The sequence below is a fragment of the Petaurus breviceps genome, unplaced genomic scaffold, assembly GCF_028583685.1.
Source record: "Petaurus breviceps papuanus isolate PSGF00001 unplaced genomic scaffold, PetGlider_PUasm1.0 99, whole genome shotgun sequence".
Classification (NCBI taxonomy): domain Eukaryota; kingdom Metazoa; phylum Chordata; class Mammalia; order Diprotodontia; family Petauridae; genus Petaurus; species Petaurus breviceps.
In genome coordinates this window covers 8,230,405-8,242,958 of record NW_027187465.1, presented here as the reverse complement: position 1 = coordinate 8,242,958, position 12,554 = coordinate 8,230,405, and the positions used below count along the sequence as shown (strand labels likewise).

Here is a 12,554-nt window from a genome sequence, read left to right as displayed (position 1 = left end):
TAGGGGTAGGGAAGATCTTTAAAATTTACATTCCCATTACAAACACCAAGGTCCAGCAGTCTCCGGAGCCCAGTAAGAGCCTAATACACACTTCTTGGTGAATTGAATTGTCTTTCTTAAACAGTGATAATTAGCATTTATGTCACACCTTACATGTGCCGTCTCGTGTGATTCCACGTGACAGGCCTTCAAATATGTCTTCCTGTTTGAATGTTCCCATTTCCTTCCATTGATCTTCCAAGGACATGGTACCCAGTCCCTTCACCAGTCTGGTTGCTCTCCTCAGTGCTCTGCAGCTTACCAGCATGCTTCCTAACTTGTGACATCACAATGTTGTGGTCCAGCGTGGAGAGCATGATGTATTGTCACTGCCCAAAGGGACAGGGAGAAGGAAACAAGCATTTATTTAGCACCTGCTAGCACCGATCTTATATTTTAGCAATATATTATATACCTATATATAGACATATATTATCTCATTTGATCATCACAACAACCTGGCAACGAAGGTGCAATTATTATCATCATATTTTACATATTATATTTTTTAGCCAAGGAAGCTGAAGCAGACAGAGTTAAGTTACCTGACTAAGGTCACACAGCTAGGAAGTATGTAGGCCCAGGCATAATGCCTCTCTTAATATAGGCCAAGATTTCATTAGTGTTTTGGGGCATCAGATCATACTAGGGTCTCTGAGTATGTGAGACACTAGGATTGCCAGATCTTTTTCAATAAAACTGTCTAGCTACACCTCCCACATCTTGCAATTCTGGAATGATTGTTTTTTACTCTACATGTAAGAATTTATGTCCGTCCCTCTGGTTGGATATAGTCAGCCTTGCTGGGAAACCCAGTTTCATAAGAAGTATAGCTCTGAAATGTGTCAAAGTGGGGTGATAGGGAAAGTCACTTCCTTTCTCTGGTCAAGTGGAGGTGAAAATCCCTTTGTTTCCAGTTTCATTCAGATGATAGGAGATTCAGGGGGAGCATGCCTGCTATTGTCGAGTGTGTGGAGGGCTTCATCCTGTCCTGTCCAGCCTCAGGGGGCAGAACCAGGAATAGTGGGTGCAAGGGGCAGAGGAGGCACATTTAGGCTTGAGGTTGGGGTGGGGAGACCCTAAATAAATTCCCTGATTGACAGACCTGTTCAGAAGTAGAATCAGCTCTTTCCCAGGAGGGCTTCCAGCAGAGACTGGATGACTTGTGTGTGTGCGTATGTGGGTGTGTCTGTATGTGCATGTGAATGTGTGAATGAGTGTGTGTATGTATGTATGTCCTGTATATATGAATGTGAGTGAATGTATATGTGTGACTGTGTATATGTATGTATATGAGGGTGTGTATACACATGTGTGTCTGTATATGTGTGTAGGAGAGTATGTGTATGTATATACAATACACTGAACATATTAAGTAGCTGCTGTGTGCCAGGTACTGTGCTGAGTGCCATGTGCGTGAATGCGTGTGAGGGTGAGTGTGCGAGTACATGTGTGTGACAGCATAGAAGGGATTCTCAAGGATGGTTGGATCAGGTGGCTTCTGAGGTTCCTTCGAACTCTGAGATCCTGGGCTTATGGCGAGCGCCAGCTGAGATCAGGAAAGAAAGCCTCATAATGAAAGAGATGCCAATTACGGTTTATTTCTTTTCTACTTAAAAAGTTATTGATAACATTTCCCAAGATCTCCCCCCTCCCTCAACCCCAAGCCATATGTTGTCTAAGTAGAAGGAAGAAAAGAGAAGAGAAAGAAAGGAGGAAGGAGGGAAAGAGTAAGGGAAGCAAGGAAGGAAGTTCAGTAAAATGAATCAAACACAGCAGAACTGAGAATCACAGTATATGCAACATTCCACCCCTGTGGTCCCCCACCTCTGTAAAGAACAGAGGGAGGTACCTTTTTCCAGCTCTTCTCTGAGGCCAGGCTTGATCATGCAGATGGCACCATGTTTAATTAGTTTCCTTTTCTAGCTCCTTTGTAACTTTGTTGCAGTCACTGTGTACAATGTTTTCATGGTTCTGCTGACTGTGTTTTGCGTCATTTCATAGAAGTCTCCCCATGATTCTCTTTCCATTGTTTCCTCCAGCTCAGTTGTATTTATTGTTCTCATATCTCACAATTGCTTTAACCTTTCCCTATTCTACGGGCACTGGTTTTGTTTCTGCTCCCTTTAGCTGCTACAAAAGAGTACCTGTGAATATTTTGGCACAGCTGGGGATCCCAGCAATTATCATCCTTATTATGAAAGCAAGGAGAGGCAGGGGTATGTGTGTGTGTGTGTGTGTGTGTGTGTAGGTGTGTATGGGGGGTGACATCTGAGGCCACTGTTCTCCTATGGACCTCTATTCTTGGGCCTTGCCCTGCCACATACTAGGTATCTAATTAATACTTGTTGATTGAACTGAATTCAGCCAGTGAGAACCTTTTTGCCACAAATAAGAGAGATATGAGGAATTTCTACAACCTACCTGCTAGAAGAAGGAAACAAGCATTTATTAAGCTCTTACTGTGTGCCAGGCACTATAAAAGTGCTTTACAAATTTGTCTCATTTGATCTTCACAACAGCCCCTGGAGGTAGGTGTGGTTATTGTCCCCATTTTACAGTTCAGAAAGCTGACACAGGTTAAAGGACTTGCCCAGGGTCATTCAGCTAGTAAGTATCTGAGATTGGATTTGAACTCAGGTTTTCAGGAAGGAGGTGAGTGAAAAGTGATTGGAAGACACTTAGGTGTCCACCAAGCTTTAGAGACCTCCCCCACAGCTGCTAGATTCTGAGGGAAGATAGAATAGAGATGAGACATAGTGCCTGCCCTCAAAGAAATTATCGTCCATTGGAAAGAGCTGGGAGGGGAAGGAGGATGTGTACACACCAGTGACCGATACAGATGGATGCAGATGTCCTCCTTTTGTCCCCCCATGCCTGGACTGCTTCCTGTCTCACCTGCCTCCACCTCTGACAATCTTTAGCTTCCTTCAAGGCTCAGTGAGCCAATCAACAGGCATTTTATTAGGCACTTGCTGCATGCAGGGACTTTAGATATAAGAACAGAGTGGAACATTCTCAACTCTTAATGAACTTACAGTCTAATGGAAGAGACAACAAGGAACTGAGTCTGTTTTCAGGAAGTACAATTTCCTCCTTTTACAGATGAGGAAACTGAGGCATAGATTGGTTAAATGACTTACTCAGGGTCACATAGCTAGTCATGTGTTTCCCAGGATAGGTACATACACAACTATATATGCTGCATATTTCTGTCCTTTCATTTTATTATTTTATATTTTATTTACATTATTATATACATTTATGCATATTTATGCAGAAAATGAACAAATACTTATATTTACCAAGTCATTAAGTACCAGGTAATACATTAGCATCGGGGGGATCAGAAGAGGCTTCCCGTCTGAGCTGCATCTTACAGGAAGAGAGGGACTCTCTCTGATGCCAGGTGGTGAGGAGGAAACGCAGGCCAGGCATTCCTCCTCCAAGAAGGCTTCCTGATTCCCCCAGCTGCTAGGACCCTGAGATTGTCTGGTATTGGTTATTTATGTACATGCCACATACATAGGCATGTATACACATACATGTACATGTATACACACATATAGACATGTGTATACATACATGCATTTTATCTACATTAGCTTTAAAAATGTTATGTATAAGAATATTTAACATAGTATATAAATGTAATATACAATAGATTTAATATCTACAATAATATTTTGTTATATTAATCTATTATAGATAACAATAGATAGTTAAATATATGTACACAACATCTTATTATATCATGTATATAATATATACACAATATACAGTTATCCTTTCTACACTGCAACTTTCCCCATCATGACTTCACTATATTGCTGGTGGGCATAAGAAATTAAATAGGAATTTTTTTTCTTTTTGGAGGGGGGAAGGCAGGACAGTTGGGGTAAAGTGACTTGCCCAAGGTCACATAGCTATTAAGTGTTAAGTGTCTGAGGCTGGATTTGAACTCCTGACTCCAGGGCCGGTGCTCTATTCACTGGGCCACCTAGCTGCCTCTAAATAGGAATTTTGGGGGAGTTTTGTGGAAGCTGCAGATGAAATGCAAAGGCCAGCAGATGATACAGAAAAAGTTTACAAACTCAGAAATGCATAAAACATGTATAATATTGTACAGTATCAACATATTTTATCTTTTAAGGTGACGTAAGCACCCCATACCATAAAAGAAAAAGAAAAAAAATTCAGACTTCCTCTTTGGTAGGAGGAGAGGGCCCAAAAATTTTACACGGATATTCCGGATTGCATGGGTACTGTGCTCAAACCCCCATCATCCCATATGAAAGGGATAACTATTATGTTACAGTATATTACTCTTAGATATTATGTGATGTTATGTGTGATGATACATCGCATTGTAGCATATTACTGTTATATAGAATACACAATACCTATTACATATACAATATGCTATATATTAACATATAGAATGTGTAGATGAAATAGTACTAAATAGTTGCAGGGATATATATCTCTCTGACATTTGAGAGTATGTATCTATGTACATGTATAAACACATATGCATATATGTCTCTGTGTGTATATACATGCATGCATATTATCTATAGCTGTCTAACTACCACATACATACATATGCTCAAATGTATCCTTAAGACCATGGGATCAAGGGCAGCTAGGTGGTGCAGTGAATAGAGCACCGGCCCTGGAGTCAGGAGGACCTGAGTTTAAATCCGGCCTCAGACACTTAACACTTACTAGCCGTGTGATCTTGGGCAGTTGCCCCTCAAAAAAAAAAAAAAGATTATAGGATCATAGATTAAGAACAAGAAAGGACTTTAGAAACCGCCAAGTCCAATTCCCTACTTTTACAGATGGGGAAGCCAAGGCACAGAGAAACAGTCAGATGGCTTACTCAGGCCCACACAGCCAGGGCCATGCTTCCTGAGATAGAATGTGACCTTCTGGGGAGCACAGGGCTGCTTCCTTTTTTTTTGTTCTGCGTAGCCTCAGTTCAGAGCATGGTGGTGTTACCGGGATGGCACTTAATAAATGCTTGTCTTGGCGTGCGTGATAGGAGCTGGTCGTTATTCGCGGTGACTGGGGCAATGCCACAAGGGGAGGATTTTCTCTGAGTGCTTGAACAGAGCTTTTCCGGCTGGTGAGAAATGCCAGAGGGAGGAGTAACTACCATTTGTTTAGACCAGGGTGGGGGGTACCTGTGGCCCTCTAGGTCCTGAAGTGCAGCCCTTTGAGGGACCTAGAAGGCCTTGAGTGCCTTCCTCTTGGCAGAGTTGGAAGGGACCCAGGAAGTCATCTGGCCCAATGCTCCCTCCTCTCCCCCCCATCCAGCTCTGACTTTGGAGACCCTCACATGCCCCCCCCCCCATCTTGGGGGTGGAATGTTCTATTTAGAATCAGAGCATTTGGATTTGAATCCTGGCCCTACTCCTTACCTGTGTGACCTTGGGGCAAGTCACTTTACCTCTGGGAGATGCAGTTTCTCCATCTGTAAAATAGGGGAGAGTGTTGGACTGGAGGGGTCCCTGGGGTCCATCCTGGCTCTGTCAACAACAGCAGCAACTACTGCTAACATGTTTAACACTCTAAGGTTTGCAAAGTGCTTCACACATTTTAACTCATTTGTTCTTCACAATAGCTCTGGGAAGTAGGTGCTGTTATCTCCATTTTACAGAAAGGGAAACTGAGGCAGACCTAGGGGAAGTGACTTGCTCTGGGTCACACAGCTAATAAGTGCCTAAGGCAGAATTGGAACCCAGGTCTTCATGATTCCAAGTCTAGCCTTCTAACCTCTGTGCCTCCTCCCTGTCTATCTATGACCCTCTTCCGTTCACTGAATACACTCCAGTTTTTCCGTGTGGTCACCTGGAATGGAAGACAGCCCTCCACCTGTGGTCTGACCAGAGCATGTTATTCCCTCATTCTCTTATTTATCGTTGGAACCTCTGCAGGCCAAGATTGCATTCCCATCAATCAGCCAGCCAGTAAACGTATGTGAGGTGTCAAATGCATTCTAGGCATTTTCTTATGCTTCTCACATTCACTAAAACTCCCTCATAAGGGTAGTGATGTAGTTCAGTGGATTGAATGCTGGACCTGGAGTCAGGAAGACCTGAATTAAAATCCAGCCTCAGACACTTCCCAGTTGTGTGACCCTGGGCAAGTCACTTAGCCCTGTTTGCCTCAGTTTCCTCATCTGTAGAATGAGCTGGAGAAGGAGATGACAAATCACTCCAGTATCTCTGCCAAGAAAACCCCAAATAGAGTCACAAAGAGTCAGACATGACCGAAACAACTGAACAACAAAAAATGTTTGTAAACCTTGAAGATGTTACAGAAGTCTATTCCATAGATGATTATCTATAGGGGGGGGAAAGTTGACTTGCCCAGGCTGTGATAGTCAGTAAGTAGGCAAGGAGACATTTAAGCCTGGGTCTCCTGATTCCACACCTAGAGATGGTGACTAGGGGGACGGTCAGGTATGAGGCCTTCATTCTGCTGTTAACATGAGTCTTGACCCACGCTAATTCTTAACTTTTTTTCTCTTGTTTTCCTAGTGGTCGCTGCTTTCTTTCGAAACGTCTTAACACAGATGGCTGTGTGAGGGTGACCATGGCCACGAGGGTAGAGGTCAGCCCACTAGCGTCCCTAACGCCTGTTCCCAACTTAAATGAGATCTCCAAGGAAGACAAGCTGCAGACCACCTACTATCACCCTGTTAGCAAAGCCCCGGCCTCTCCTCCGGGGATGGTGTTGGCAGGGCCGAGGAACCTTAGGACTCCGTCGAGAGCACTCCCTATGCCCCGGCTTTCCCCCAAGCCGTTTTCTAAGGAGAGCCCTGTGGACATGTTGGCAAATGTGAAATCTCCCATCATAGCTGCCAAGCCTGGCACTCTGATGACCAGGCCACTCACATATAACAAGCTTGAGGACTTGTCTACTGCTAAGGCTTTGGATGAAAACATGCCTTCCTTGGTTGAACCAAAGATGGATGAGGGGGGTGGCCTGAGCTCAAATGTAATAAAACCCTGTAATAAAGCCCTGCCCCAAACCCTGCACAGCCAAAACACTATCATTCTGTTTGAAACGGCTGGCCCCGCCAAGTCCAAGGCAGACCCCAGCTCTGGCAAGTGGACAGGTGAGGAGCAGAAGGTAGACAGTGTGACCCAGCTCCAAGGACAGACACCCAGTTCCAAGACCGAGACTATGGCCAAACCTGCATTACCACCTCGGAAACCTGTGGGGACCCTCCAGAGGCAGGTGTCTTTGTGTTCTGACGAAAGGCCGGCTGTGTTGAAATCTTGGGAGAAAGGGGAGGAAAAGGAGTCCCTGGCAAACCCTGGCATCAGAAACGAAGGAGGTCACCTGTCCTCAGAGGCCTGGTCGAGGGGCAAACGGAGACCTGTCTCTGCTATATTTGAGTCTCTCCAACACCCAAAGCCCAGCCCTTTAGAAACTCCTGGGGGGAAGGTGCCACCTCCTCCCCCAGAGAAATCATGGGTCCGGAAACCTCGGCCCTTATCTGTGGATCTCACCGCCAGGTTTGAAAATAAGGACATCCTTTCCAAGAAGGTGGGCAGTCCTGTGGAGGTGAGCAAGGAGAAAGGGCTGGGTGTGGGTTCCAGTGACAGAGGGAATGGAGAAGAGAAGACAGAGCCACTGGACAGGGCCACATCCTTGAAGCCTACCTTGAGATCGAAGGAACAGGGTTTGGATGTCCCAGAATTAAAAAACAAAATCAAGGAGCAGAGTCAGAAAGTTGTCTTTAAGTTGATGGAGTCCTGTTCCCCTGAAACGTCTACGGACCTGACTGAGGCCTCGGTTAGGAAAGGGTGGAACTCCCTGGAAGAAAAGTCCCAGCAGGACAGGGACCCAGATCCCAAGGAGGCTGAAGGACCTGTCTCTTCACTTAGATCAGAAAAAAGTCTGGGCCTTGCAGAGGGAAAAAAACAAGCAAGTGAGGGGAATGGGAGGTTGACCGAGAGGGACAGCCTTGGAGGGGGAGAGTGGGTGTCACGGGGGAGCGTCAAGAAGCGAGTCAGTCTGTTTGGCTCAGAAAGCTTCTCGTGTCAGTCAAGCGCTGAGGCTCCTGCTCCGTCCCCCGAGAAGGAAAAAGGCAGTGTGAAAGTCCAGGACCGAATCAAAGAGTGGATGGTGGAAAGCCCCGAGGAGCACCAGGAGAGCAGGAGGAGGTCCTTCCAGTCAAGACCCCTGTCTGCCGACTTGACCAAAGTGTAAGTAGAGACTGCCTTTTTCTGGAGAATCTCACAGGCTTAGTGGCTAGAGCACTGGGCTTGGAGTCAGGAAGACCTGAGTTCACATCCTGCCTCAGAAACTTACTTACCATGTAACTCTGGGCAAATGACTTGGCTTCTGCCTCAGTTTCCTTTTCTGTAAAATGAAAGGGCAGGAGGGGGGTCGTGAACTCAATATTCTGACATCCCTGCCAGTATGAGATGACTCGGAACTCCTGCCTTCCTGTCTGCCATCCTTTTCTCTTGAGTACCTACTATGTGTAAAATCCCATTTGAAGATAGAGATAAATAAGATAGGGTCCTTTCCATCAGAGTTTCCAGTTTAGTATCCAAGATTCCTTCTAGCTCTAGAGCTTTGAGCCTATGATTATCTAGGCCTCAGTTTTCTCATCTGTAAGATGGGTCATGTTATCCCTTCCCTAATACTTTACCTACCTGGAGGAAATTTAGTAGGGGACACAGTTAAGCAAGATGGGGTACTGCAGTGTTGAATTTTATGTATAACTTTTTTTAAAAAGCTCTATGGATGAGAGAATAATGGTTTCATATAGATAGACAGACAGACAGATAGATAGATAGATAGATAGGTAGGTAAATAGATAGATAGGTAGATAGATAGATAAAGAATGGGAACCAGACCTGTGACTTCATTGGTGTAAGAAAAGCTTGGGTGAGGAAATACCTATCCGTGTTAACTGGTGTCTTCTCCAAACGTGAAAGGGAATTGTCCAGAGTATTGAAGGGTCAAGGGACTTACCCAGGGTCACACACAGGCCAATGTGGGTCAGAAGTATGTGCTGCCTCTCATAAAAATAAATAATAAACAAATAAAATGCCTTTGTCCTATCTTACTTCTGAGGCCCAAGAGCTGCTACCCATGGATGATGGATGACTGTGGGTGTGGCCATGGGGGGAAGGGAGTAGAACATTACACAAAAAACCATAATGAGGAGGTGAAATAGAATTGAAGTCAGTTGATCAACAAACATTTACTTAGTACCTGCTGTGTACCAGGCACTGTGTTAGGCTATCGGGGTAGGAAGAAAAAAAATCTAGAAATAGTTCCTGCTCTGTCCTCAAAGAGTTGAACTCTGCTCTAAAGGAAGTCCATGCAAACTTCCCTTCAGCAGGCATTTATTCAATCAATCTTATTTAATCAAACTTATTTAATACCTACTATGTGCTAGGCACTGAAGTGAACAAAAGCAAAAATGTCCAGCTTACATTCTCTCAGGAGAGGCAATGTGTCTGCATTTGAATATACGAAAAATAAATACATAGATACAGGATAATTAGCAGGGGGGCATTGAATCACCCCCAGATCACACACCTAGTTAGTTGGTAGCAGAACCAGGTCTAGAGGCCAGGTGTTCTTAAGCCCCCATGGGTGGTTTTATTATAAAAGAGTCATCAGATGGTGCAGTGGGCCTGGGCCTGGAGTCAGGTTAGGTTTGTGTTCATTTAGCAAAAAAAAAAAAAAAAAAATCTGCTTGCCTCAGTTTCCTCATCTGTAAAATGGGGATAATAATAGCCCCTAACTTCTCAGGGTGGGTTGTGAAGATCAAATGAGGTAATAGTTGTAAATCACTTTGCAAACCTTAAAGCCCTATATATTATATAATAAAGTGCTATTATTATTAGGGCAACTAGCTGGTGCCATAGTGCACAGAGCACTAGGCCTGGAGTCAGGGAGCCACTAAGTTCAAATCTGGCCTCAGACACTTCCTAGCTGTGTGACCCTGGACAAGTCACTTCACCCTTAGTTGCCTTAGTTATCTCCTTTGTAAAATGAACTACAGAAGGAAATGGCAAAGCACTCCGGTACTTCTGCCAAGAAAACCCCAAATGGGGCAAGAAGAGTTGGACATGATTTGACACAACAGTATTATATTATATTATATCGTATCGTATCGTATCGTATCGTATCGTATCGTATTGTATCATATTATATTATATTATATTACTTCATTTTATTATATATTATATCATATATAGTATATTATATTACATTATATTATACTATATTATATTATATTATATCATATTATATTATATTATATTATATTATATTGTATTGTATTGTATTATATTATATTATATTATATTATATTATATTATATTATATTATATTATATTATATTACTTCATTTTATTATATATTATATCATATATAGTATATTATATTACATTATATTATACTATATTACATTGTATTGTATCATATATTATATTATCTTTATTATATTATAGCGTAGCCTTTCAATAATAAGCTATCATAGCATATCTATTATATTATACTGTATTGTATTATACTATACTATATTATAATTACATTACATTATAATATATTGTATTATATATTATATCATATATAGCATATTAGTTCTACCATATTGCATTACATTGTATTATATATCATATTTTATATTATTTATCATCATTATTATTTTAGGCTACGTTGCCAAATTGAGGAATTGAATTGAGCCAGTTAGGAAGAGTGTGATCATCCCGAGATATCTCTTTATGGTTCTATCAGCTGGTAAACTCACTGACCTTTAGAACGAGAAGGGACCTCAGAGGTCATCTGGTCCAACCCCCTCATTTTACAGAGAAGCAAACTGAGGGCCTGAAAGGGGCAGAGATGTTTCTTAGGTCACACGGTGAGTGATCAGTAGTTATTGTCGGCAGAGGTAATTATACCCTTCGTGGCATTTTTATTTCCTTCCAAAACACCGTGACGGAGATAATATCCACATGCAGCCTTAAGGCTTCCCTAAAAGCTAGGGAGGACAGGTATGACAGTGCCCATTTTACAGATGAGGAAATTGAAGACTTTAGAGGCAGATGCTCACCCAGTGAGTTAGTGGCAGACCAGAAGCTGGCCCTGGCCCCTGGTCCAGAGAAGCTTTTCCGAGCCAGACCTTGACTGGTGTAAAGCAGGATTGACATTGTGACATCCCAGCAGCAACTGAGAAAGGAAGACTTTAGCTGGTCGTTTGTGTCACGTTCATGTTGTGTTAAATGCCCTGGATTCTCCTACCCAGGCTTATGGCACCTTCTCTTGCCACCTCTGAGATTAACCCCAGTTTCTATACCAGGTTCACAAGGCCAGCTTTGGAGAGTGAGTCAAGACTTGATAAGGGCCCGGCACTGAGCGGGGGGCTTCCTCAAGAAGGTGGTCTCCAGGAAAAGGTAAGGGACCTCTCTGGTTTCCAGCTTCCCCGGGGTTGTCTGTCTCTTCAGATGTCACCGTGCTTTAATGACCTTTAGACTCATTTGCTGGGAATCAGAAGCCCTGTCTGGGCCGATGCTCCACTTTTGTGTGACCTTGGGGGCCTTGCTTCCCCTGTCCCTGGTCCTTAGTTTCAACACCTGTCAAAGGAATTTGTTACATTAGCTAAGGCCTAAGGTACCTTACAGTTCTGTGTCCTAAGGCCCTTTTTCCAGCTGTTATCTTCCAAGGTATTAGATCCCATGAGTAATTAATTTTAAGGTCTTCAACATCTCTGGCACCTTTTTATTTTCTCTCTCTTGAGAACAGGCCTGGGATTGTCGTGGTGTAGGGACCTCCCAGTAAGGAAAGTCCCTCTTCAGTTCCGAGTGATATCTCCTCTGGAACATCATAGTCCGAGAGTTCTGTGGGCCAGTAAGTGATCAAATGACTTGTCCTAGGTCACCAAAGGAAGGACTTGAATCCAGGCCTTCCTGACTCAAGGGGCAGCATCTCTAACTGCCCCACAGATACTCTTTGGCCATTCTGGGATTCTGTAATATATATAGAAAGGCTGTGTGGCAGCTTGTATAGAGGCCCAGGCTTGAAGGCGGGAAGGCCAGGGATCACGGCCCCCTCCTCTGACACACCCTGGTTGTGGGATACTTGTTTGGGGCTGTCTCCCCTGTTAGAATGTGAGCCCCTCAAAGGTGGGGATTTTTGTTTTTGCCTTTCTATCCTTAGTATGTGTATAAATAGAAAATATATGTGTATGTATACACTAAGTGTATATGCTTGTTATTGTTCAGTTCACTCTTCATGACCCTGTTTGGGGTCATTCTTGGCAAAGATACCAGAGTGGTTTATCATTTCCTTCCCCAGTTCATTTTGCAGATGAGGAAACTGAGGCAAATAGAGTGAAGTGACTTGCCCAGGGTCACTTAAGTAGTGTCTGAGGCCAGATTTGAACTCAGGAAGTTGAGTATTCTTGACTACAGGCCTGATCCACTATGGCATCCCCTAGCCACCCCAGTGTATATAGTAGACACTTAATAAGT

At 43.5% G+C, this 12,554-nt stretch overlaps 1 protein-coding gene across 6 annotated transcripts in view; it reads left to right on the top strand.

Annotated features, from left to right (window-relative positions):
* The window catches only part of KIAA1671 (KIAA1671 ortholog), a 222,620-nt gene that overhangs the window by 66,443 nt on the left and 143,623 nt on the right, over positions 1 to 12,554 (top strand). For all 6 annotated transcript variants that reach the window (XM_069081787.1, XM_069081785.1, XM_069081786.1 and 3 more), the window contains exons 3-4: positions 6,588 to 8,264; positions 11,384 to 11,477. In XM_069081787.1, the coding sequence (XP_068937888.1) occupies positions 6,643 to 8,264; positions 11,384 to 11,477 (1,716 nt within the window). In that variant the 5' untranslated portion in view covers positions 6,588 to 6,642. The remainder of the gene's footprint in view (positions 1 to 6,587; positions 8,265 to 11,383; positions 11,478 to 12,554) is intronic.